The sequence below is a fragment of the Protopterus annectens genome, chromosome 6.part1 (assembly GCF_019279795.1).
Source record: "Protopterus annectens isolate FY-2018-M chromosome 6.part1, PAN1.0, whole genome shotgun sequence".
NCBI classification, from domain to species: domain Eukaryota; kingdom Metazoa; phylum Chordata; order Ceratodontiformes; family Protopteridae; genus Protopterus; species Protopterus annectens.
In genome coordinates this window covers 175,548,725-175,571,618 of record NC_056738.1, presented here as the reverse complement: position 1 = coordinate 175,571,618, position 22,894 = coordinate 175,548,725, and the positions used below count along the sequence as shown (strand labels likewise).

At 44.3% G+C, this 22,894-nt stretch overlaps 1 protein-coding gene across 1 annotated transcript in view; it reads left to right on the top strand.

The window, feature by feature from the left end:
- Positions 1-22,894, top strand: part of LOC122805450 (angio associated migratory cell protein) — a 925,733-nt gene that overhangs the window by 524,868 nt on the left and 377,971 nt on the right. The window contains exon 8 of the mRNA XM_044075608.1: positions 235-344. Within this exon, the coding sequence (XP_043931543.1) occupies positions 235-344 (110 nt within the window). The remainder of the gene's footprint in view (positions 1-234; positions 345-22,894) is intronic.

The following is a 22,894-nucleotide window of genomic DNA, read 5'->3' as shown; positions in this document are numbered from 1 at the left end:
TAGTGGTACCAACTGTGTGGTGCCACGTGTGAGAGAAGATAGTCTGTAATTTACAGAATGGTGCTAACTGTATGGTTTCATTGTTTATCTACATGTGTAGTCACCAAAGTTAGGAAATTGCACAAAGGTGATCTTTAAAAAAAAGAATGAACATAAGAGGTGCAAGAAAACATTGGCCTCATTTATATCTTCAGTGTTAAATGCTCTCTCTCTTTCTCCCCATCTGTCGTTTAGGTTGTTGGTGTGTTTCTTATAGAAGGCAAGCCCCCAAGGAAGCCTGAAACAGATGAGGAGGAGGAAGAGAAGGAGTTTGTATCTGTGGAATCGGTTGCATTTTGCAATGTGTAAGTGCTAGACAGTACTTTCTAGTGGTACATTTGAAGGCAGAGCACTCTCTTGTAAAGTCTCCATAAATTATATTGCAGTATATGAAAGGGGAATCATATTTTTATAGAACCCACCTAAGTTTTGCAGTAGGATTGTCACACAAGAGTATGTTAGAAAGTTGAGAAGAGGCTTGGCAGGAAGAACAAAAAAAAAGCCAGTAATTTGGGATGTACTTCTATATGACTGTTGCAGTATTCTAAACAGAGGGGATCTCCCACTCAGGGCAGCCTACCGCTTGGCCAGTATACCAAAGCCTAATGATCTTGTATGTGCCATACATCACATCTATGCACCCCACACATAACATAGGGCATAAAAGGGACATACAGACGCAACTATCCAGAACATCTTTGCTGCCAGTTCGAATGCCATTATTGCTAGTTGGTCTGAATGCCTTGTTGCTGTGTGAATACCTAGCCAACAGATAAGTGCCCTCCTGTGTTTTTTTTTTTTGTTTTGTTGATCTTGTATTTTATTTTGCTACCTAGATTTCATGTCATCCAGGAAGGGAAAATGTCAGTGTAGGAGGTAGATTCCCCATAAGGATTGTCACGAACAGTGCTGTTTTTTGTTTGGATGCTTTCCACAACCATATTTTTTTTAGTATCTGTAAGGTGTTTGTGCCTAAGACTCTCCGAAGCTGTTTGTCTTCCCTGGCCATTTATCTTGAAAACCAACATCATAAACTGTTAGTCCAGGGTACCAAGTCATAATCCTTTAACCCCAAGATACTCCCACTAGATAAGAAGGCCAAGAAGTCTCAACCAGATTCATTAGCTGTTCAACCTCCACTGGACATCCCTCTAGAAGGAGGTAATAGCTCTTTAGGTCATTCATAGTCTACATTGGATTCCTCTGTCACTACCCCATCAGTGGCTGGCTTGTATCCAACTTTTCGCACAACCTCTGAGGCTTTGCAGGTGTCTGTCCTGAACGTTGACGGGGGAACTGTGATTGATTCTCCTGGAGGGTGCTAGACTGATTCAGTAGCTACTGGTCAGGGAGGAGGTTCCCGGTTCTCTTACTGAATGTTGCCAAGGGTCTGAACCTCTGGTATGTGTTAGGGGTGAATTTCCTTCCAAGAAAGGACAAAAAAATGAAACATGTTTCAGTCTGTTCTAAGGATCCTTAAAGGGAATGGCAAGAGTTTACTCATGGCTTGTTTTCTGCCTTGATGGCCCTGAAGCCTCCTCAAGAGGTGTCTGTGCCTGCTCTTCCTTGGTTATTTGCCCCTTCTAAACAACTTAGGGAACTGGATTCCTCAGATTAGGTTTCAGTGTCTGATAAGAGGGGTCTTTGTCCTATTCTTCACAGATGCCTTCGTCTTTGGCTTATGGTTCTGATGAGGAGGAGTCTGTTACCCTGAGTTTGCTTTTGAGGGATTGTCCTTTGAGGACACGATTGCTAGGGTGATGGAATATTTTAAGTGGGATTTTTCTCGTGTCTGATATTCAGAGAAGATGTGTGTTGCTTCAGGTGGAAACTCCTAAACCATTTAGCAGATCCTGTCAGGTTTCTTAGCAGCAGGAGACTGAAAGTCAGGGGATTTGGAAGCAGCAATGAAAGTGGCTGACAAGGCAGCCAACATAGGTGGAACTGCCAATCTCACTTAAAATATTCCATCACCCTAGCAATTGTGTCCGCAAAGGACAGTTCCTCAAAAGCAAACTCAGGGTAACAGACTCCTCCTCATTGGACCCATAAGCCAAAGGCACTTGTGAAGAATAGGACCAAGGCCCCTCATCAGAAACCTAATCTAAGGAATCCAAAGATTGTCAGTATTTATTCAAATGTCCTTCTGCTGATGCTGCTGTGGTGTCCATCTCTTCTGGCAAAACTTCTAAGCTCTTGCCCTCTTCCAAAAATTTGCCTTTTGATAAGTAATAGAGGGAATTGGTAAGAAAATTTACACTGTTTCTACTTTGGCCTTCGGGGCTGTTAGTTAACCAGACCCACATGACCAGGTATGCTCTGGTCCTGATTGCTCAGGCTTGTCAGGTTATTTCTGACCTCCTGATTATGAAGGCAGCGCTTCTGCCTCATCTATTTTAGGCTCTGCTTCTTAAGTGACTCACCACTTTATTAAGTGTAGCTTTGATGCTGCTGATTCCTCTTCCAGTGTTGCGGCTTTTGGGTCTGTCATGAGACGTTTTTCTTGGCTTTGTCTCCTGTCTCTGCCTGAAGACATTAAGGCCAAGTTGTTGGATGCTCCTTTGGATAGTAAACATCTTTTTGAGATTGCTGCTGCTAACCTGTTCAAGAGAAAGGCAAAACCTTGCAGGACCTTAAACATATTTTGTCTCTTCTATCCCCAAGTTCCAGAGGAATTATCCTTGTAGATCTGCTTTTGTTCGCAGGCAACCCCTCCAGGCCTCCAAGGGCAGGAAGGATGGTAGGTGGGCCCCCTCTGCTAAGGCTTCTCAGATTTCTGTGACCCAGAAACCTCCTTTATCTGATGAGCCTGCTTCTCTTTGACAACCCCCCCCCCTTTAGACCAGGTTCCTTTGTGTCTTTGGCTTTCCCTTTGTCTTCCAAATTGTCGTGTCATCACTTCAGACTCTCTGGTTCTTTCTAGCATGTGTCAGGGTTACTTCATGCTATGGAAGTCTCTCCCTCATTTTTCAGGGATGCCTCAACATCCTGTAGAGCAATTTCATCATTTCCCAGACTTTCTAGGATCCCTGGTTAACCAAGGAACTATTTAGTCTGTCCCCCTTTCTAAGTGGGAAAGGGGTTTTATTCCAGGATGTTCCTGGTTCCTCAAAAGGGCACTTGGAGACCTATTCCGGATCTCTCCTTGCTCAACACCTTTCTCAAAGTCCCTTCTTTTGGATGCTGACTCTTCAAATCATATTTCCTGTTTTGCTACTTCAGGCTTTTCTGGTGTCTTTGAATCTAAAGGATACTTACTTTCATATCCTTATTCACCCTCTTTTCAGGGAGTTTTTAATTTGCTCTGTCACTTCCTTTCATTTTTGGTTCTCTGCCTTGCCTGTTGGCCTCTCAACTTCAACAAGGGTATACACAGAATGCCCAGCTCCATTGATTCTTATCTGTATGCTTCAAGGCACTCATATTTTTAACTTATCTAGACAGGTTGTTGTTTTATGTGCCTTCTTCTAGTTGCCTGTTACAGGATTTGGAATTCCATATGAACTTCCAAAAGTCCGTCCTAACTCCCTCTCAGGATCCTGTGTATCTGGTATGCAGGATTCAACAGTGCTAGTATTGGCCTCTCTTCCACCTTCAACAGTTTTGTCATCGACAGCCTTCTTTCAGTCTTTTCTTCCTCTGATTACCATGCCAGCCAGTGAGTTTCTTCGGGCACTCAGATTCATGGCCTCTTCTATTCCAGTGCTTCCTGTTGCCAGACTGCATATGTTCAAGCTTCAGTGGTAGCTCAAGTCAGTTAGGCTATAGTATTGTCATCCTGTGGATTTCAATGTACCTCTCCTTCCTATCTAAAGAAGGAGATTGTGTGGTGGATTCAACAGTTTGCTCTCAACCCAGGCCTGCCCTTTCAGCCTCCAGTCTCTTCTCAAGAACTGTTCACTGGTGCCTCAGATATGGGGTAAGGGGCTTATTTTAGTCACCTGAAAGTTTTGGGTCTCTGGCACCCAATAAGAAGTCAGTCCATATTAACATCAAAGAGATTAGAGCTCTGATTCTGACCCTTCAAACTTTTCACCCCATATTCTGTCCAGGCCCTTTGAAGGTGTACACAGATGTCACTACAGTGATGTGGTATGTCAACAAGCAGGGAGGCACAAAATCTTTCCTCCTCTGCAGGGCGGCCCTTCAAGCTTGGGAGGTGGCTTTCAGTTATCGTTTAACTCTTCAGGCAGTATACATTCTTTCAGATCATAATCTAGTGGCAAACTCTGTATGAGCAGTTCCAAAACACAGGCTCATGAATGGTTGCTTCACAGAAGTTTTCTAGAGATTATCCATCAGTGGGGTATTCCTCCGGTAGATCTTTTTGCCTCCCCTCTGAACAGGCAGCTTTTTCCTCTTCTGTCCCAGGGTGCCATGCTATCTGGCATGAACGACAGATGCTCTTTCCCTTGAAAGGGAATGTTTTTTTGCTTTCCCTCCTCTTCCTGAGTCCTGCAGAAAATTAAGCTGGACTCATCACAAATCTTGCTAGTGACTCCCTTTTGGCCAAGACAGCACTGGTTCCCTTTCTTAATGCAGCTGACCAAGGGCAGTCACCACAAGTTACCTCACAGGTTGGACCTTCTCACACAGGGCAAGGGGTCTCTCATCCATCTTCACTTGTCCACTCTTCAACTGGCACAGTTGATTTTAGACTTTTGATCCCTTTCTGGGACCTCTTTTCTAAGGACATGCTCAGGATTTTTACAGGAGGCAATGAAACCCTCAATCAGAAAATCTTATGTCCAGATGGAAAAGATTGTCTGTACCATGCTCATAACTAGAACCCTTTTTCAGTGGAGGTCACTCTGGTCCTCTCTCATTTGTATGAGTTACTCCAGTCTGGCCTGGCATACACTTCTGTGAAGGCCCATTTGTCAGCCATGTATGCTTGTATGCCCTTGAATCATCCTTTGCCTCCTCATTTTGAGGTGAAACAATTTCTTAAAGGCATCCTGCATGTTAGGCCTCCCAGGAAACATATTCTACCTACTTGGGACCTTTAACTTTGTTTTGGAAAAATTGACTCAGACTCCTTTTGAGCCTGCAGATTCTGCTTCTTTACAACATTGTATCTGGAAGACTATTTTGTTGCTGGCTGTTACTTCTGCTCTGAGGGTTTCTGAGCTTTAGACCCTTATGGCCATTCCTCCTTTTTTGGATTTTCACAGGGAGAGGGTGTCCCTTCATAGTAATCCCTCTTTTATTCCCAAGTTAGTAAATGAATTGTCCTTGAATTGATCAGTACAACTCCCTTCCTTTTTCCCTTCTCCTCAGTCTGCTAGTGAGAGGGTCCTGCATACTTTGGTTTTGCACAGACAGCTCGGGTACTGGCTGGATAAAACAGAGACCATTCATAAGTCTGATCAGCTTTTTGTTTCCTTTCATCACAGGACATTGGGTTTGGCTGTTTCTAAGCAAACCATCTCCTCCCGGATGTCTAAGATCATTTCCTTTTGGTATATTTTTTGTGGCAAATCTCTTCTTCTGTTAGAGCTCATTCAACTAGGGTTGTTGCCTCTTCTTGTGCCTTTCTCAAGGGATTGACACCAGTTCCATCCTTGAAGCTGCTGGTCGTCAGTGCAGATCTTTACTAAGCATTACAAGTTGGTATGGTTTCCTAGGGCCAGAGCAGGGTTTGCTAGAACCATTTTATATGGGTTTATTGAAGGCTTTTCAAAGCTTTCCACCTCACATTCTGTTTCTTGAGCTTTTTTACTCTCCCTTCTGTTTGGAATACTGCAACAGTGATATAAAAGAACATAATACAGTTGTGTAAAATCTTACCCTAACAGTAGATGTCACTCTCTTCACTGTTGCAGTATTCACTCCCTCCTTCCAACCCCCTCTTATTTGTTCTTCATTTTGATTTGGATTCCCTTCTGGCTGAGTGTTTCCCCTTTTTCTTCTGCATTTTTTTCCTTCTGGATGTGCATGGACTCCTTTGTCCTATGCAAACTGTTCTGGGGCAATTCACTTCTAAGTAGCTGTGTTCATACGTTCATTTTATGCCCTGTGTTGTGACGCACTGCACATATAAGATCATTAGGCTTTGTTATATTGGCCCAGAGTCTGGCTACCCTGGGTGGGAAATCCTTTCTGTTTAGAATACTGCATCAGTGAAGAGAAGGACATCTACTGTTGTGGTAAGATTTTACATAACTGTACTTTCACTGCAGTAGTTATTTAAATAATGAAAGCCTGGAAGTAATACATTTGTAGTGAGAGGTAGTGTCAACAACAGGAGCGGAAAAGGCCCTGAGGTGATCTCATTGTGTAACTTGAAAGTAATCAGACAGTATGGAAAATGGAAAAACGGAGACATGCAGAACTGATAATGAGTTGCATACAGAAACCACAGCTTGATAGAAGAAGGTTGTGGGCCTCTGAACAATAGTTACCCACTGGTTGTCATTGGTAATTTTAGAAATTTTGAGGTATACCAGCATTTTAGTCAAGCGGGTAATATTTTCTCCGCTCAGTAGAATCAGATCTGATGTTGTCCTTTCCATTCTTCCTCAGCACATGAGTTTGGATCTGACCCTCTGATCTGACTCAACCATATACTCTAGACTCTGGAACCAACTCTCGAGCTCCTCTCTTTGTCCGTAATGCCCTTGTCCACCCCAAATACCTTGAATCTAGTTTGCTGCCATTGTGGTTCCTCTCTCGAGCAAAAAGTTAGCGAATTCTTGTGAGTTATTTGCATACTTTTTCTAAAAGCTTCTTCAAAGTTATTCTTTTTTTGCATTCCTATCCTCCCTCTAAGCTTTTGCAAGTGTTACGCTTCATATTTTCTATAGTAGTTTCTCGTACCATAGTTGGTATTGTTTTTCCCTATTACCCTTTAAACAGAGTATTTTTCTAATTTACCATGGGTGGTAATTCTTCTTTTTCCCCTTTTTCTTTCTACATACAAATTTTTTTTTCTTCTAATTTTTTATAGTACCACTTTGGAGGTTATTACTGTGCCTTCTTTCCTGTCATATCTGAAAAACCAACAGAGTTCAAGAAATGCACTACTTGTAGGCATAAAATTAGGAACTCTGATGCCCACAAGGAGTGCGTTTATTTTCTTGGAGCTAGCCACTTGGATGCCAACTGCAGTATCTGCTGCACCTGTTAATCTAAGGGCTCTTGCTGACTGACACAATAAATTGATCTTAAAAGACCTATACCTGCTGCTGTGATTTCATCTTCTTGGGCTGAAACCTCTGCCAGAGTTTCTATGTTTGCTCCATCGGAGCGCAGAAAATGCTCTCCAACAGAGCCCCCTAGGACTTTATTGGAGCCACCAGTCAAGACCCGAAAAAATCTCTGATTCAACGTCGTTTGATATAAAGATGTGATCCAGAGTTTTCAGATCCAAAATCCTCTGATCTGATAATTATATCAGCTAGTCCTACGGTGCCTACCTCTGATCCCAGACCCTTGGATCTGAAGCCAGGCACCTCTCATGGAATTGACATGCTAGAGTACTTGATAAAACCTCTTTCTCCTACTCTACTTTTTCCATTCTTACAATCTCCAAAGAAACATTAAATTCCACAATCCACTGCATTCTCCAGGCCCTCCAGACGTTTATCAGAAGTGGATGTGGATAGGATGATGCGAAAATTTCTCAGATCCAGGTGGGATCATATTGGCTGTATCCCCTGTTGGATCCATGAGCTTTCCAGCTATGTCTCATACTATTCTCTCTCCTTATCTGATCTGTCCCACTGTTTCAGAACCCCAGGAGTTTTGAGTCTGATCCAAAGAAGATTTCTTCTTTGACTCTGATGGCATTCCTGACTTGTTCCACTCCAATACTTTCAGATCGAAACAGTTCCTGGTGCCAAAGTGTCAGTAAAGTACTTGGATAGTCTCTGATGTTGTTGAATCAGTCCCTGCACCTCTGAGCCTCATCCCTGGACAGTTTGGGTCCAGTTCCATCCTTAAGGCAAGGATCTGAGAGGAGTCGTGATCTGCCTGTACCAGAAGCTTCGACTCCGGTGCAGTTGGTCGCAGCTTCTCTGGGCCTGCCTGCTTTTGAGATGGTGGAAAAGGCTTTTTCTCTGTCTAGAAAACTAGCTTCTCGTTCTTCAGATTCAGTTTCCATTCCCTCACTGGTTCCAAGCTCAAGTTGATCAGACTTTTTTCCTGCACAGGGACAGCCAGTTCCAACTAGTTTCCAAGCAGTTCCTGTAGAGGAACTTACCTCCCTTCTGATGCCTCTCCTGAACATCCCACAGAAGTGATCCATCGGAAGAGAATGTGCAAGAGGAGGCACATAGATTCCCCTTTGGATTCTGTCATGGAAGGTACTGATTTTGATGAATGGGAAGGGTCCCTCAGATCACCACCAGATCATATCTCCTTTGGAGACATAGACAAAAGGGTGGTTGGTCTTCTGAAAATCCCTCTCCAGAGGAATTTTTAGAAGCTTTTTGGTTCTAGCCCATGTATGTCTTGCCCTCCACCCCCAGGCACATGAGCAGTTTGATTTAGTTTCCTGCTGGGAATGGAAGGAGCCAGGTACCGCTGAACTCATTCCAAAAAGACCTGATAAATTTTTAACCCCCCCCAAGATAGACCAAACCGGAGCAAAGGATTCCCAGTAAATGTAAATGCTATGGTGGTGCCAGCAGCCACTAAGAAAGAGCTAGCAGAACAGAGCTCTTCTGTCTACCCACCAAACAGGGAGTGTAGGGTGTCAGATTTGGAAAGCAAGTCTTTGCCTTGGTGAACTTCACCTTGAGGTCTCTCTTACCTGGCACACTTCACGAGGCTACAGAGAGATTTGACCAAAGTGCTGTCAAATACTCAGACTCCTTGTCTGCAGAGGATTTCAAAAGAACATCCTCTCAGTTGGCCACTCTATTTATTTTCAAGTTCCAACGCTTCATGAGGTTGATCTCACACACAGTTGAAGGCCCCTCACAAGCAGCCAGTTCAGGCATTGCCATATAGAGACATGCCTGGATGGGACTGTATAACTTTGCAGAGCTCTTTAAGACATAATTCATCAATGCCCCCCTTCGATGGCACATCATTATTTGGTTTGTCTGTAAAAGAAATGCTTATGTGTAGTGCACAGAAAGGAATGAGAGAGAGACTGTCTGCCATGAGATTCATGTTTTCTACCCCTCATCTAACCTTCTGCAGGAATCAAAGAGGTGGTAAGAAAAATGTGGCTCCATAAATCTCAAGGTACTTTCCAGGATTCATGCTCAGGCAACAAATTCAGAGGCAGAGGAGGAAGTTCCAGTGGGAGATGTCAGCCTAGAGCAAAAGAGGCCTGCAAAATTAGGGTTTCTGTGACACTTTTCTAGATAGATCTTTCCAGCGCTCCTGAAGTGCTGCCCTACTGTCCAGCTCTAGAGGCAGTCAGGGGATGATTATCCTTGCACCTGGGTAAATATAACAGAATATTTCTGGGTGCAAAGGATAATATCCAGAGGCAATTCCATTATATTTTTCCAACTTCCTATAGCTTCCCAATGTTCCACCCAGTCAGAAGAAAGCAGTAGCACTAGAAATTCAAAAACTGTTAGACAAAAGAGTCATCCAAAAGGTCTCATCAGACTAGATAGGATTCAGAACTTACTCACATTTATTTTAAGTGCCCAAAAAGATGGGACCTCAGACCAGTCCTGGATCTAAGAAGATTGAATCAATACATAAAAAAGTCAAAGTTCCGAATGGTCACAGTTCAGTTCATTTTGCCATTTCTTTGCAAGGATGATTGCATGTTCTGTATAGATCTTCAGTATGTGTACTATCGCATCAAACCAAACAGGCAGTCCAGAATACATTTTAAGCTTTCGGCTGGGAGCCAGCCATTACCAATTCAGAGCCCTGCCTTTTGGACTCGCCACAGGCCCCATGGTGTTTATCAAATGCATGACAGTGGTGGCTGCTCACCTGAGACTCGGAAGGATTCCAAGTGTTTCCATATATGGACTGGCTCCTCACTTCTCCCTCCAAGCGATTGCTCCTACAGTCCAGGGGCTGCTCTAGATTTGCCAGTCACTGAGGATAACAGTAAATTATGCCAAGTCAAACTTGATACCATTTCAGAGCCTTCACCAAGAATGATACCACAATACTAACAAACAATAATGGACTTCAAACAATTGGCCTAACTTCTGATGTAATTTCAAGGGGATTCAGTATCTTTCTGCCTGGGATGACATGGTTGACAGGCCTCGATGCTTTTCCAGAGATGGCCTCCACCTGTCACCCCTGGGATTCTGGATTCTGACCAAGGCTTTTGCCTCCCCCATTGTCCTCTTTTTAGGCAATGTCCCAATGGCAAATCTTCCAACATAAAAGATCTCTCGAAAAACGCAAATTGAAGGTCATGCTGCATAATGCTAGGAGCCTTAACCTGAAAATGCACTCACTGGAAGCTCTCCTCGTACTGGAAGATGCCAACAGCTGTGCAGTCATGAAACTTTGGTTCAAAGCTGCAGAAAGCACCACTGCTTTATTAGGCTATACTGCATTCCACACATTCCAACCCCAAAATAAGGTTGAGAAGACTAAGTGGGTGGAGTCTCGTACCTTCATTAAAGACAAGCACACCTGCAGTCTTGTTTGCCAGCATGACACACTAGAGCTACTCCAGGTGCAACTGACAGTTGGCAAGACACCCCTCCAAGTTATAGCCAGCTATAGACCCCCCCACTCCATGACTCAGGGCACCCACTCCTCCTACCTGGACCTACGTAACTCCATCAAGGTACCCTCAAACACCCTGATCCTTGGTGACTTCAGCTACCCCACCATAGACTGGGTGAACTATTCCTGCACTAATGCACACACTCAATGATTCCTTCACTTCATCAGTTGTAACTCACTAGACCAGCTTGATGTTCATCGTGTTACCCTGCTGCAGTCATCACACTTGGGTTATCCTTTCGTCAGGCGGTCCCGCAGTCGGCCAGAATTCCAAAGTGTTGGTCCGGCGTCGGTTGCTGCCGCCTCTTCCCTGATGTCAGAAGCCAGGGGTATATATAATGCAACCGATGCCATTTTCTCCAGTCTTTCTTGCCGCGCAGTGCCCGAAGCAGAAGCAGCTCGCAAGTGCCGGTCGGCTGACTCCTGAGATTTTCGAATTCGAATTTCAGACCGAAGCCTTCTATAAAGCTAAGTACCCCGTTGGGGAAGCTTTTCTTGCCTCAGACCGATGTCAGAAAAAGTTAACAATTGTATTTCTTGTGGGAAGTAAATACCTCATAAGGATTTTCATTCTTATTGCGTACCTTGCCTAGGCCCAGACCACGAAGTCCCTTCTTGTCGGTTTTGTGCTAGGTTTAATAAGCGTACTATTAAAAGACGCTTTGATTTCGCACGACACTACTTGGGTAAGAAATTTAACTACACCATGCCGTCGGAGCAACCGACTAACGGCGTGCACAAAACACGCAGGGATAAGGACAAACAGCCCAGGCCTAAGCCAGATTCCGAGGCCTCGGCCGATCCGGTCTCCGGTCCTCAGTGAGGCTCCGAAGCAGCCCCTGACTACCGCAGATCTGGAACCCGAGACCGCTAGGGAAATTTTGACGGAATGTACCAGGCGTACGCAGCCTTTTACTTCAGGCCCTTCTGACGACTTTGCTACAAAAGACGTCGGTACTACAGAAATGCCATCTGTTTCTGAAAGCGTTTTCAGACCGACGACCCTCACCATTAAAACGTTTTCTAAATTGAAGACTCCTTCTAAATCTAAAAGGACTGCACTTCAGTCTCCTGTTCAAGGCCCCATGCCTAAGAAACAGATGCTCAAAATGGCTGAAGATTTGATTTCTTTAATCAGGGGTTCACAGCCCCCTCCTGACAAAAGGCCTAGACAAGAGGAAGATTATGCATCCTCTGAGCAAATGTCCATTTCTTCAGACTCCTCTGAGGACCAAGACTACTTCTCTCGTTATGAAGATTCTGATGCTGAGGACTCTATTCCCTCAGCTTCTCCTCCTGGAGACTACACCTTTGGGGAAACTTTACACACTATGAGGGAACATTTTCACAGGGAAGGTCAGGATTACTCTGATTCAAAGAAAAGGCTCAGAGAGTTTCTGTTACTCCCCCAACACAGACCACTTGCCATCCCACCAGTTTTGGACATTGTGGATGATGTCTATTTAGAATCCAGTTTCAACCCAGACTCTCTACCTCCTGCTCCGGCTAAGCCTGACAGATACTATAGAGTGCCTGATTCCCACAAATTTCTTTAAAAAAGCCCTGTAGCTGACCCAGAGACCATCTCACAGGGTCCCAAGGGGGCTAAGGCTTCTATGGCTAAAAACCCAGTACCTTCTGAGAGGGATTCCAGAGCTCTAGACAGGTGGGGGAAAAAGGTTTACACCTCAGCCACACTAGCTATGAGGGCACTGAATTGTCAGTTTCACATGCTTAAGTATCAGAAATTTATAATCTCTCAGTTAAAGCAAAGAATAACCTCTCTCCCTCAACAATCTGAATTGAAAGAAGTACAGGATCTGTTGCACGCCGCTGAGCAGGTGGGCAGACATACCTTACAATGTGGGTTTGATTCTTTGGAGGCCTCCTGCAGAGCAGCTGTCACTGGGTCTGTTATACGTAGGCATGCTTGGTTAAAGGAACAAACTCTGCCTGATCATGTTAAAGCAAAACTACTAGATGCTCCCTTACAGCAAGATGTTCTTTTTGGAGTTAAAGCAGAAGAAGTTTTAAAGAAAATGGAAGATAAGGCAAAATCTATGCAGACAGTCAAAGATTTCCTACAAGTACAACCCCCTCGCTTCAGCAGAAACTGGCCAACAAAAAATTGGTCCTTTCCAGCCACTGACAGACCACAGAGGGGTAAATACAGACACCCAAGAGGCAGAGGACAACCACAAGCCCAGTATAAACCTCGCCAATGGAGCTCTACAACACAGAAGGGAAGAGAAGACAGGTCTCAAACCACCAGAAGGCAAACTCAATGACTTGCACCTCATCTGGCCAAGCAATACTCTCTGGGCAGCCCCCTTGGGGGGAAAACTCGCACTTTTTGCAGACAACTGGCACATTGTCACAAAGGACAAATGGGTCCTAGACATAATTTTACGAGGATACAGATTCCACTTTCACACCGTGCCAATGAAAAGAGGAATGCCAAACCTGCCACAAAATCAATGGGCAGAGGCACAAAAGCAAATTACAGCTCTCATGGACATGAGAGCCATTCAACTGGTACCTACTTGAGAGCAAGGCCAAGGATTTTATTCAAGACTCTTTCTACTGCCCAGAAAGGACAATGCCTGGAGACCAATTCTGGACCTTTCAATTCTAAACACTTACAAGTACCCAAATTCAAGATGCTAAAACTACAGCAGCTACTTCCCATGTTGGGCAAGGAAGCATGGCTAGTAACGTTGGACCTCAAGGAGGCATACCTGCATGTCCCTATCAGACAAAGTTGCAGAAGATACCTCCGTTTCATTGCAGGTTCAACCCATTACCAATTCTCTGCACTGCCCTTTGGCTTATCTACTGCGCCCAGAGTTTTCACAAAATGCCTGCCACCAGTAACTGCAAGAAAAATTCTGCAGGCTTTGGGCTTCCTGGCATCTTGCATACTAATAATACAATTTGCAAAGCTGCATATGAGGAAATTACAGTGGTACCTAAAAAGCGTATGGTCTCAACACAGCCACAGCTTGGACACAGTGATATCTCTCATTCCCTGCCTACAACAGGAATTTCTATGGTGGTCACAGGTATGTCACCTCAACAAGGATCAGCCTTTCACCTTGCCCCCAGCCAGGCAAACTATCACAACAGATGCTTCAGACTACGCCTGGGGGGCACATATGGCAGGACAATGCATTCAAGGCCTATGGACTGCAGATCAAAGAAATCTGCACATAAATCAAAAAGAGATGCTAGCTGTACAGAAAGCTCTGACAGCCTTCAAGGATCTATTACATCCAGGACAACTTCCAATAATGACGGACAACACCACAGTAATGTGGTACATAAACAAACAAGGGGGTACACATTCTTACCCTCTATGCAGGCAAGCAATGACCTTATGGAACACAGCTCTGGCCTATCAAGTCCAGTTACAAGCTCAATTCCTGCCAGGACAGAAGAACACATTGGCAGACAACCTCAGCAGAAACATCAAGGATCCCCACGAGTGGAAACTAGATCCCCAAATATTTGCAATGATAACTCAAAAATGGGGCCTTCCAGACATAGACCCGTTTGCCAGTCCTCAAAACTATCAACTGACAAAATTTTGTACAAGGACATTTCACCATCAAGCTTGGAAAGTGGACTCTCTCTCTTTCAGTTGGAAAAACCTGACAGTATATGCCTTCCCTCCATTGCCTCTTCTCACAAAGGTTCTTTTGAAAGTCAAAAAGGAGAGACCACGACTGATTCTCATAGCCCCAGACTGGCCACGCCAGCACTGGTATCCGCTATTGAAAAATATGGCCCACAGCCCACCATGGATATTGCCTCAAATCCCCCATTTGCTCACACAACAAAACAATCAGATTCTTCACAGCCAGCTCAAAACTTTAAATCTGGCTGTATGGCAAATAATCTAAACATCCAACCAGCACTTCTTTCACAAGCAGTTCTGGATGTTATTCTGGAAGCCAGGAGGCCAAGCACCAGGAAGGCTTATTCGGACAAATGGAAAAGGTTTTGTGCCTGGAACCAAGCTAAAGGCCAGGACACAATTCAGCCTCACATGCCTCACATTCTGCAGTATTTAGCGGAGATGTTGCAAAAAGGACTTTCCTTTTCCTCTATTAAAATCCATGCTTCGGCTATTTCAGCTCACTACAACACGGATCCAGCTTTATTTTCACATCCTCTTCTAAGGCAGTTCCTCAGAGGGGCAAAAAACATTAGACCTCCCAGGAGAGCTCCTACACCAACACGGGACCTTAATTTTGTTCTGAAAAAACTAACGCTACCTCCCTTTGAACCAGCTTTCTCTGCAGATCTACAGTTCCTATCATGGAAGACTGCCCTGCTCCTAGCAATAACTTCAGCTAGAAGAGTCTAAGAGCTACAGGCACTAATGGCAGTGGAACCTTTCCTCATTTTTCATCAAGACAGTTTCTCTACGAACTAATCCTTCCTTTATGCCTAAGGTGGTTTCCAGTGTAGCTTTAAATCAAACCATCCACTTACCCACCTTCTTCCCCAGTCCACAGAACAAAGGTAAAAGACTCCAGCATTCCTTGGACATTCACAGGCAGCTTTGTTACTATTTGGACAAAACTAAGGCTCTCAGAAAATCTGACCAGCTCTTTGTATCCTATGCTACAGCTTCTCAAGGGAAAGCTATATCAAAGCAAACCATTTCTAAATGGATAGGTCGTTGCATATGTTTCTGCTATACCCATCATGGGAAACCAGTTCCTGCTACCATTAAATCCCACTCTACCAGGGCAACAGCTACCTCTACAGCCTTTCTCATGGGGGTTCCAACCAAGGAAATTTTAGAAGCTGCAACTTGGAGTTCAGTACACACCTTTACCAAACACTGTCACTTACCTCTTTACTCAAAGTCCAGGGCGGGCTTCGCCACTGCAGTTCTGCAGGGCCTTATAGCCTCCACTAACCCTCTGTGATACCTCCCCCCTTCCTTAGCTTTGGGATTCAATCCAAGTGTGATGACTGCAGCAGGGTAACACAATGAACATAGTACAGTTTTGTACCTACCATAAATGTAGATGTTCGAGTGTTCACCCTGCTGCAGTCCAGGTTACCCCCCTTCCATCCCCTCTGATCTACTGGCTAAATCTCTTCTATGCCTTACTGATGTATTTGCTTATAGCTGAAGGGATTTTGTGTTTGTGCTGTGGTTACTCCTTTTGGTACTAATTTCTGACCATCTTTTTGGGGGCACCTGACATCTGGTGCAAGAAAAACTGAAGAAAATGGCGTCGGTTGCATTATATATACCCTTGGCGCACTGACGTCAGGGAAGAGGCGACAGCAACTGACGCCGGACCAAGACTTTGGAATTCCGGCTGACTGCGGGGACCGCCTGACGATAGGATAACCCAAGTGTGATGACTGCAGCAGGGTGAACACTCGAACATCTACATTTATGGTAGGTACAAAACTGTACTTTTCATCCCCCTCAAAGGGAGCCAACATTCTGGACTTTGTTCTCACCAACATGGATGACCACTTCGCCATTCCCATGGTAAGTTATTCCCTGGTGAGATCAGATCATTGGTCTGCCTAGGCTTTCTTCCAAAATAGGTGCCATAATTTTGTCCTCGGAAAAAGACTGTGCCAAGAAGATTTATAAGAGCAAGTTTAAAAGATTTTCACTTGGGGCATTGAAAATGATGGTAACCCTTTTTTGCTGTAGTTTCTGCTGTACTTGAATTTTTGCCTACTTTTTTAAGGAAGGAGATAGTTTTTCTGCGATTAAACTGCAGTTGGCAGCTATTTCCAGTTTTCATACTGGAGATAAAAATTATTCCTTAACTACTTTCAAGTTATGCAAAGCATTTCTAAAAGGCAATTTCTTCCTTGGACCATCTGACTCTTGTGCTGCAAGGTCTAACTGAAGAAGCTTTTTTGAACCTTCAGCAAAAAATAACCTCAAATTTGTTTCATGGATAACTGCTTTCTTAATAGCTATTGCTTCTGCAAGGAGAATCTCTGAACTCTAAGATCTTTCTTCAAAAACCCCTTTCATTATTTTCTGTAAAGGTAAGGTTAGATTACGAACAGACCCTTCCTTTTTACCTAAAGTAGCATCTGAATCAAACATTAACCAATCCATTCATTTACCAGTCTTCTTTCCAGATTTTTCAAACAAAGTTGAATATATGCTTCATCTCCTTAATGTGCACAGACAGTTGAGTTTTTATAAGAATGTCAAATCAATTGTTTCCTTTTCACCAAATAGATTGGGTTGTACAGATGTTCTTCGTGTTTCACTGTTGCAGTCATTACATTTGGGTTATCTGCTTGCAGGTAGCCCTCAGTCGGCCTGATTAACAAAGTCTTGGGTCCTGCGTCGGTTGCTGTCCCTTCTTCCATGACGTCAGGTCATCAGGGGTATAAAACATGCAGCCGACGCCATTACGTCTTTCTTGCCATGCGGTATCTGAAGCAGAAGCAGTTTGCAAGTGTCGGTCGGCCAACTCCTGAAATTTTTGTTTTCTAGTTTCAGAACCGAAGTCTTCAACTAAAGCTAAGTACCCCATTGGGGAAACTTTTTCTTGCTCCTTACCATGTCAGTAAAAGTTAATTATTGCATTATTTGTGAAAAGCAAATACCTCATAAAGATTTTCATCTGTACTGTATTCCTTGACTAGACTAGATTAGACTAGACTACGATGTACCTTGCTGTCGGTTTTGTGCTTTATTTAATTAGTGCACTGTCATCTGTATATTTTCGCCTCTAAATATTTTGGTTCTCGGTATAATTATCCAGAAATGTCATTGGTTAGCCATCCGACTACCGGGATTCTGAAAAAACGCAAAGATAAAGAAAGACAAGCCGCCGAGGTCCAAAACTGCCGATGACGCTTCTCCTAAGCCAGTCGCCAGTTCGCCGATACTCAGTGAGGAGCTTTCGCAGTGAGGAGCTTTCGCAGCCCCTGATACCCGCTACTTCTGATTCGCAGGCCTCTACTGAGACCCATTCGGAGTCCGGTATGCCGCGAGATGCTTCAACTATGGAACCCGTGGAGGTCTCTACCTTGGATGGGTCCAGAGCCACTGTGCAGGCACCGGCTTCTGAGGGTGTATTCAGGCCTATGGACTTGCATATTAAACAGATGCCTCCTTCTCTTAGGCCTAAATCTCAAACCATGCCTAAAAAAAAAAACATCGCCCAGGCCACATGCCCAGGCCTGTATGCCTAAAAACAAATGATAAGAATGGCTGAAGATCTAATAACTCCAACCAGGGGTAGCCAACCCCCCCGCCCCTTTCTAAGAGGCCTAGGGCTAAAGTGGTTTATGAATCTTCTGACCAGGATTCTGTTTTTTCTGATGATCTGGATTTGCCTTTATCTACTTATGAGGATTCTGATGCAGAGGGCTCCATTCCCTCTGCTTCCCCTCCAAAGGATTTTTTTTGGGGGAAATCTTACATACTCTAAGGGAGCATTTCTACTGGGAAAGACAGGATTTTTCTGATTCAAAAAAGAGGCTTAGGGATTTCTTACTCCTACCTCAGCATAGACCTTTAGCTATTCCTCTTGTACTAGACATTGTTGATGATGCTTTTTCGGAATCTAGTTTGGCCCCTGATTCCTTGCCTCCTGCTCTCAGAAAACCAGACCGATACTACAGGGTCACTGAGTCACACAAGTTCCTTTTTAAAAAATCCTATTGTGGATCCAGAGACCATTTCACAGGGGTCCAAGGGCATTAAGGCTTCTACTGCTACAAATCCTACCTCTTCTGATAGAGACTCCAGGGCGCTGGATAGATGGGGTAAGAAGGTTTACACTTCTGCAACCTTGGCCATTAGGGCTTTAAACTGCCAGTTTCATATGGCAAAATGTTATTGGATTGCTTAAACAGAAAATTATGTTGACTCCTGACTGTGTGGAAAATAAAGAATTACAGGATTTAATTCATTCTGCTGAACTTTGCAATGTGGTTTTGATTCATTGGTGGCCTCTTGCAGGGCCGCTGTTACTGGGTCTGTGCTCAGAAGGCATGCTTGGCTTAAGGAGCAATCTTTGCCTGATCATTGTTGGATGCTCCCTTAAATCAGGACTGCCTGTTTGACAACAAGGCTGAGGAAGTTCTAAAAAAGATGGAAGATGAAGCTAAATATATGCAAACTGTTTACAAGATTTCCTACAAGTAGATTTCTTACAAGTTCAGCCTCCTAGATTTAGTAGGCACTGGCCCTCTAAGAATTGGTCCTTTCCAGCCCTTTCCAGGTCTTCTGAAGCCAAACCCAGACACAGCAAAAACCCCAGGTTTCAGTCCCAGGGGACTCAAAGGACTAAGCAGTGGGGGGCCTCCACTTCCATATCTGGGAGTAATAAGACTCCCCCCTGTGGTAAACTGTCTCAATGACTTCCTTTTAAAATTTCCAAGCACTTATCAACCGACTGCCCCTTTGGGGGAAAGATTGCTCTTCATGCAAAGAACTGGAAACTCATTACCCATGACAAGTGGGTTTTAAATATAATGTCCCAGGGATACAGATTTCACTTCCACATGTTGCCCACACCAAGCGGGTGGCCGGACCTACCCTCAAATCAGTGGGCAGAGGCCCAAAAACAAGTACTTTCTCTCTTGGGCATGGGGGCTATTCAACTGGTACCAGAAGAGGAAAAGGGACAAGGTTTCTACTAGAGACTATTCCTGGTACCCAGAAAAGACAATTCATGGCGTCCTATCCTGGACCTGTCTACTCTAAACACCTTTTTAATTCAAGATGCTGACTCTTCACCAATTACTTCCTATGCTAGACAAAGATGCCTGTTTGGCAACACAAGATTTAAAAGAAGCATATCTGCACATTCCAATCAGGGAATCATGCAGAAGATGCCTACACTTCAAAGCAGCTACACACACTATCAGTTCTCTGCACTGCCCTTTGGCTTATCTACTGCACCCTGGGTATTCACAAAGTACCTAGCTCCAGTTATTGCATTTTGCAGGCAAAGAAATATTCAAATATACCCATATCTGGATGATTGTCTAATTCAGGCAGAAAGCCAGGACATACTTTTGAAACATCTGGCCTTTGTGCAAAGGGTTCTAACTTCTCTGGGGTACACCATAAACAAAAAGAAATCTCACCTGGTACTCTGTCAACAAATTATATTTCTGGGAGCAAGCTTGAATACAACTTCCCAGATGGTCTACCTCGCACCAGAGAAACAAACTCATTTGACAACCTACTTCAAACAAGTGGCCACAAAAACCCTGCTATCTGCAAGACAAATACTGCAAGCCTTGGGGTTCATGGCCTCCTGCATTCTTCTAATTCCATATGCAAGATTGCATATGAGGAAACTACAGTGGTATCTAAAAAGCCTATGATGTCAACATTCTCGGGCTCTAGAAGCAATGATTCCTGTCATACCTTGCATATGCCTAGAGTTCCTTTGTTGTACCGAGGCCTGCCACCAAAACAAGGGACTACCTTTCACACTACCTCCTGCCACCCAAACCCTAATGATAGACGCATCAGACTATGCATGGGGGGGGGGGCTCACCTGGCAGGAAAGTGCATTCAGGGCAAATGGAACCCAAGTCAAATGCACCTGCATATCAATCAAAAAGAAATATCAGCTGTACAGAATGCTCTGACAAACTTCAAGGACCACATTCTTCCAGGGCAACTAATGGTGAAGACAGACAACACCACTGTTATGTGGTACGTAAACAAGCAGGGGGGGTACACATTCTTACCCCTTCTGCAGACTAGCCATGGCATTGTGGAACACAGCCTTGAGCTACCAAGTGCACCTACAAGCTCAGTTCCTGCCAGGAAAGTTAAATACACTGTCAGATGGACTAAGCAGAAATCTCATGGACCCACAAGTGGAAACTGGAACCAAGGATTTTCAACATGTTGACAAGCAAATGGGGGAGCCTAGATGTAGACCTGTTTGCCTCTCCCCAGAACTACCATTTGGACAAATTTTGCACACGGAATCCCCGCAAACAAGCCTGGAAAGTGGATGCTCTCCCCTTCAGCTGGAAAACCTATCAGTCTATGCCTTCCCCCCTCTGCCTCTGCTCTCCAAACAGGACAAACCAAGAATGATTTTTATTGCTCCAGACTGGCCACGCCAACACTGGTATCCCCTCCTGCGCAGTGAGTCATGGTTATCCCCATGGCACCTGCCTCAGACCCCTTCCCTTTTGTCTCGGCAGGAGAACAGATTCTGCACCCTCAGCATCTAACACTGAACCTTGCAGCCTGGCTAATTACATAATCGCTCCTTTACCATCCCTCAGTAAATCTGTGATGGATATAATTTTAGAGGCAAGGAGGCCTAGCACTATAAAATCCTATGCTGAAAAATGGAAAAGATTATGTGCCTGGATCCAATCACAAGGGATGAGCACAGCAGAGCCCAATTTACCTCAGATTTTACAATACTTTAACTGAGATGCTTTACAAGGGCCTGTCTTTTTCCTCCATTAAAATCCACGCCTCAGCCATTTCAGCTCATTATAACACAGACCCTCCCCCTTCTCTCTCATCCACTGCTCAAGCAGTTCCTCAGAGGGGCCAAAAATGTGATACCACCCAAGAGAGCTCCAACCCCAGCCTGGGACCTTAACGTTGTTTTGGAGAAACTCACTCTACCTCCTTTTGAGCCAGCTGCTACTGCAGACTTAAAATTTCTTTCTTGGAAAACAGCTTTCCTTTTAGTTATCACTTCAGCTAGAAGGGTACCTGAATTACAGGCCCTTATGGCAGTGGAGCCTTTCATCATCATTCATGCGGACAGGGTGTCCCTCAGAACCATTCCATCCTTCATGCCCAAGGGTGGTATCCAGTGTGACTCTTAATCAGTCCATTCATTTGCCAACCTTCTTTCCCAATCCACAGAACAAAGGGGAACGGATACTGCATTCCTTGGATGTGCACAGACAACTCAGATTCTACTTGGACAGGACTAAACCATTTGCAGCAGGGGCAGAGGGGAAGGCTATTTCAAAGCAAACCATTTCTAAATGGATAGGCCATTGCATTCATTTCTGCTGTAAGCACCATGGAAAACCTATCCCCCAGGGGATCAGACCTCACTCCACCAGGGCTGTATCTACTTCTACAGCTTTCTCAGAGGTGTCCCTACCAGGGACATCCTAGAAGCTGCTACCTGGAGTTCTGTACATACTTTCACCAAGCATTACCATTTTCCAATTTTCTCTAAATCCAGAGCTGGCTTTGCCACTGCAGTCTTGCAGGGCCTTATAGCTGGTCCTAATGCTATCTAAATTCCTCCTCCCAACTTCAGCTTTGGGAATCTACCCAAATGTAATGACTGCAACAGTGAAACATGAAGAACATAGTACAGTTGTGTACACTTACCATAAATGTAGATGTTCGAGTGTATTCACAGTTGTAGTCCTGGTTACCCTCCCTTCAGCCCCCTAACTTTTGGCTATACCTCTACTTTCCTTTACTATGCTTAAAAGCCTTCTTGGTGTATTTGCTTTTTTGTTGGAGGTATATCATTGTACTTTTATATTTAATTGTTCCTCATTGGGGGCACCTGCCATCTGGGGCAAGAAAAACTGATGTAATGACGTCGACTGCATAGTTTATACCCCTGACGTCATGGAAGAAGGGACAGCAACCAACGCAGGACCCAAGACTTTGTTAATCAGGCTGACTGAGGGCTACCTGCAAGCAGACGGAGACATTTTCTGACAGCACGAGTCACACTTCTTGAATCATGAGACCTTAGAGTCTTTGGACATAGTCCTGACCACAGTAAGAAAACACAGTCAGCCCCCACACACACACACACACACACACACACTCAGTTTAAAAATAAATATAAAAATTGTTAAGGGAACTGACTAAACCCACACACACAGATAGGAAGGGGTGGGGAAACTGAGGTAAAGCCCGTAGGCCCAAGATAAAAAATTAACTAAAGAAGGGAAGAAGGGCTACAAAAGAAGGGGATTCAAGAATAAGGTAATCAATAGGGACCTAAACAAAGATAACTACTGGGAAAAAACTACCTGAAAGGCTAGTTCAATTAAGTAAATCTCCTTACTGACCTGAGCTGGTAAAAAAGACAATCTCGTAGCGAAGCAGCAAACGAGATCTGGGGAGTTAGCGCATGGTATTGTGGGATATAGGGCTGCCTCGAGCCGGTAAAAATAGCTCTCGAGCTATAGTATAGGC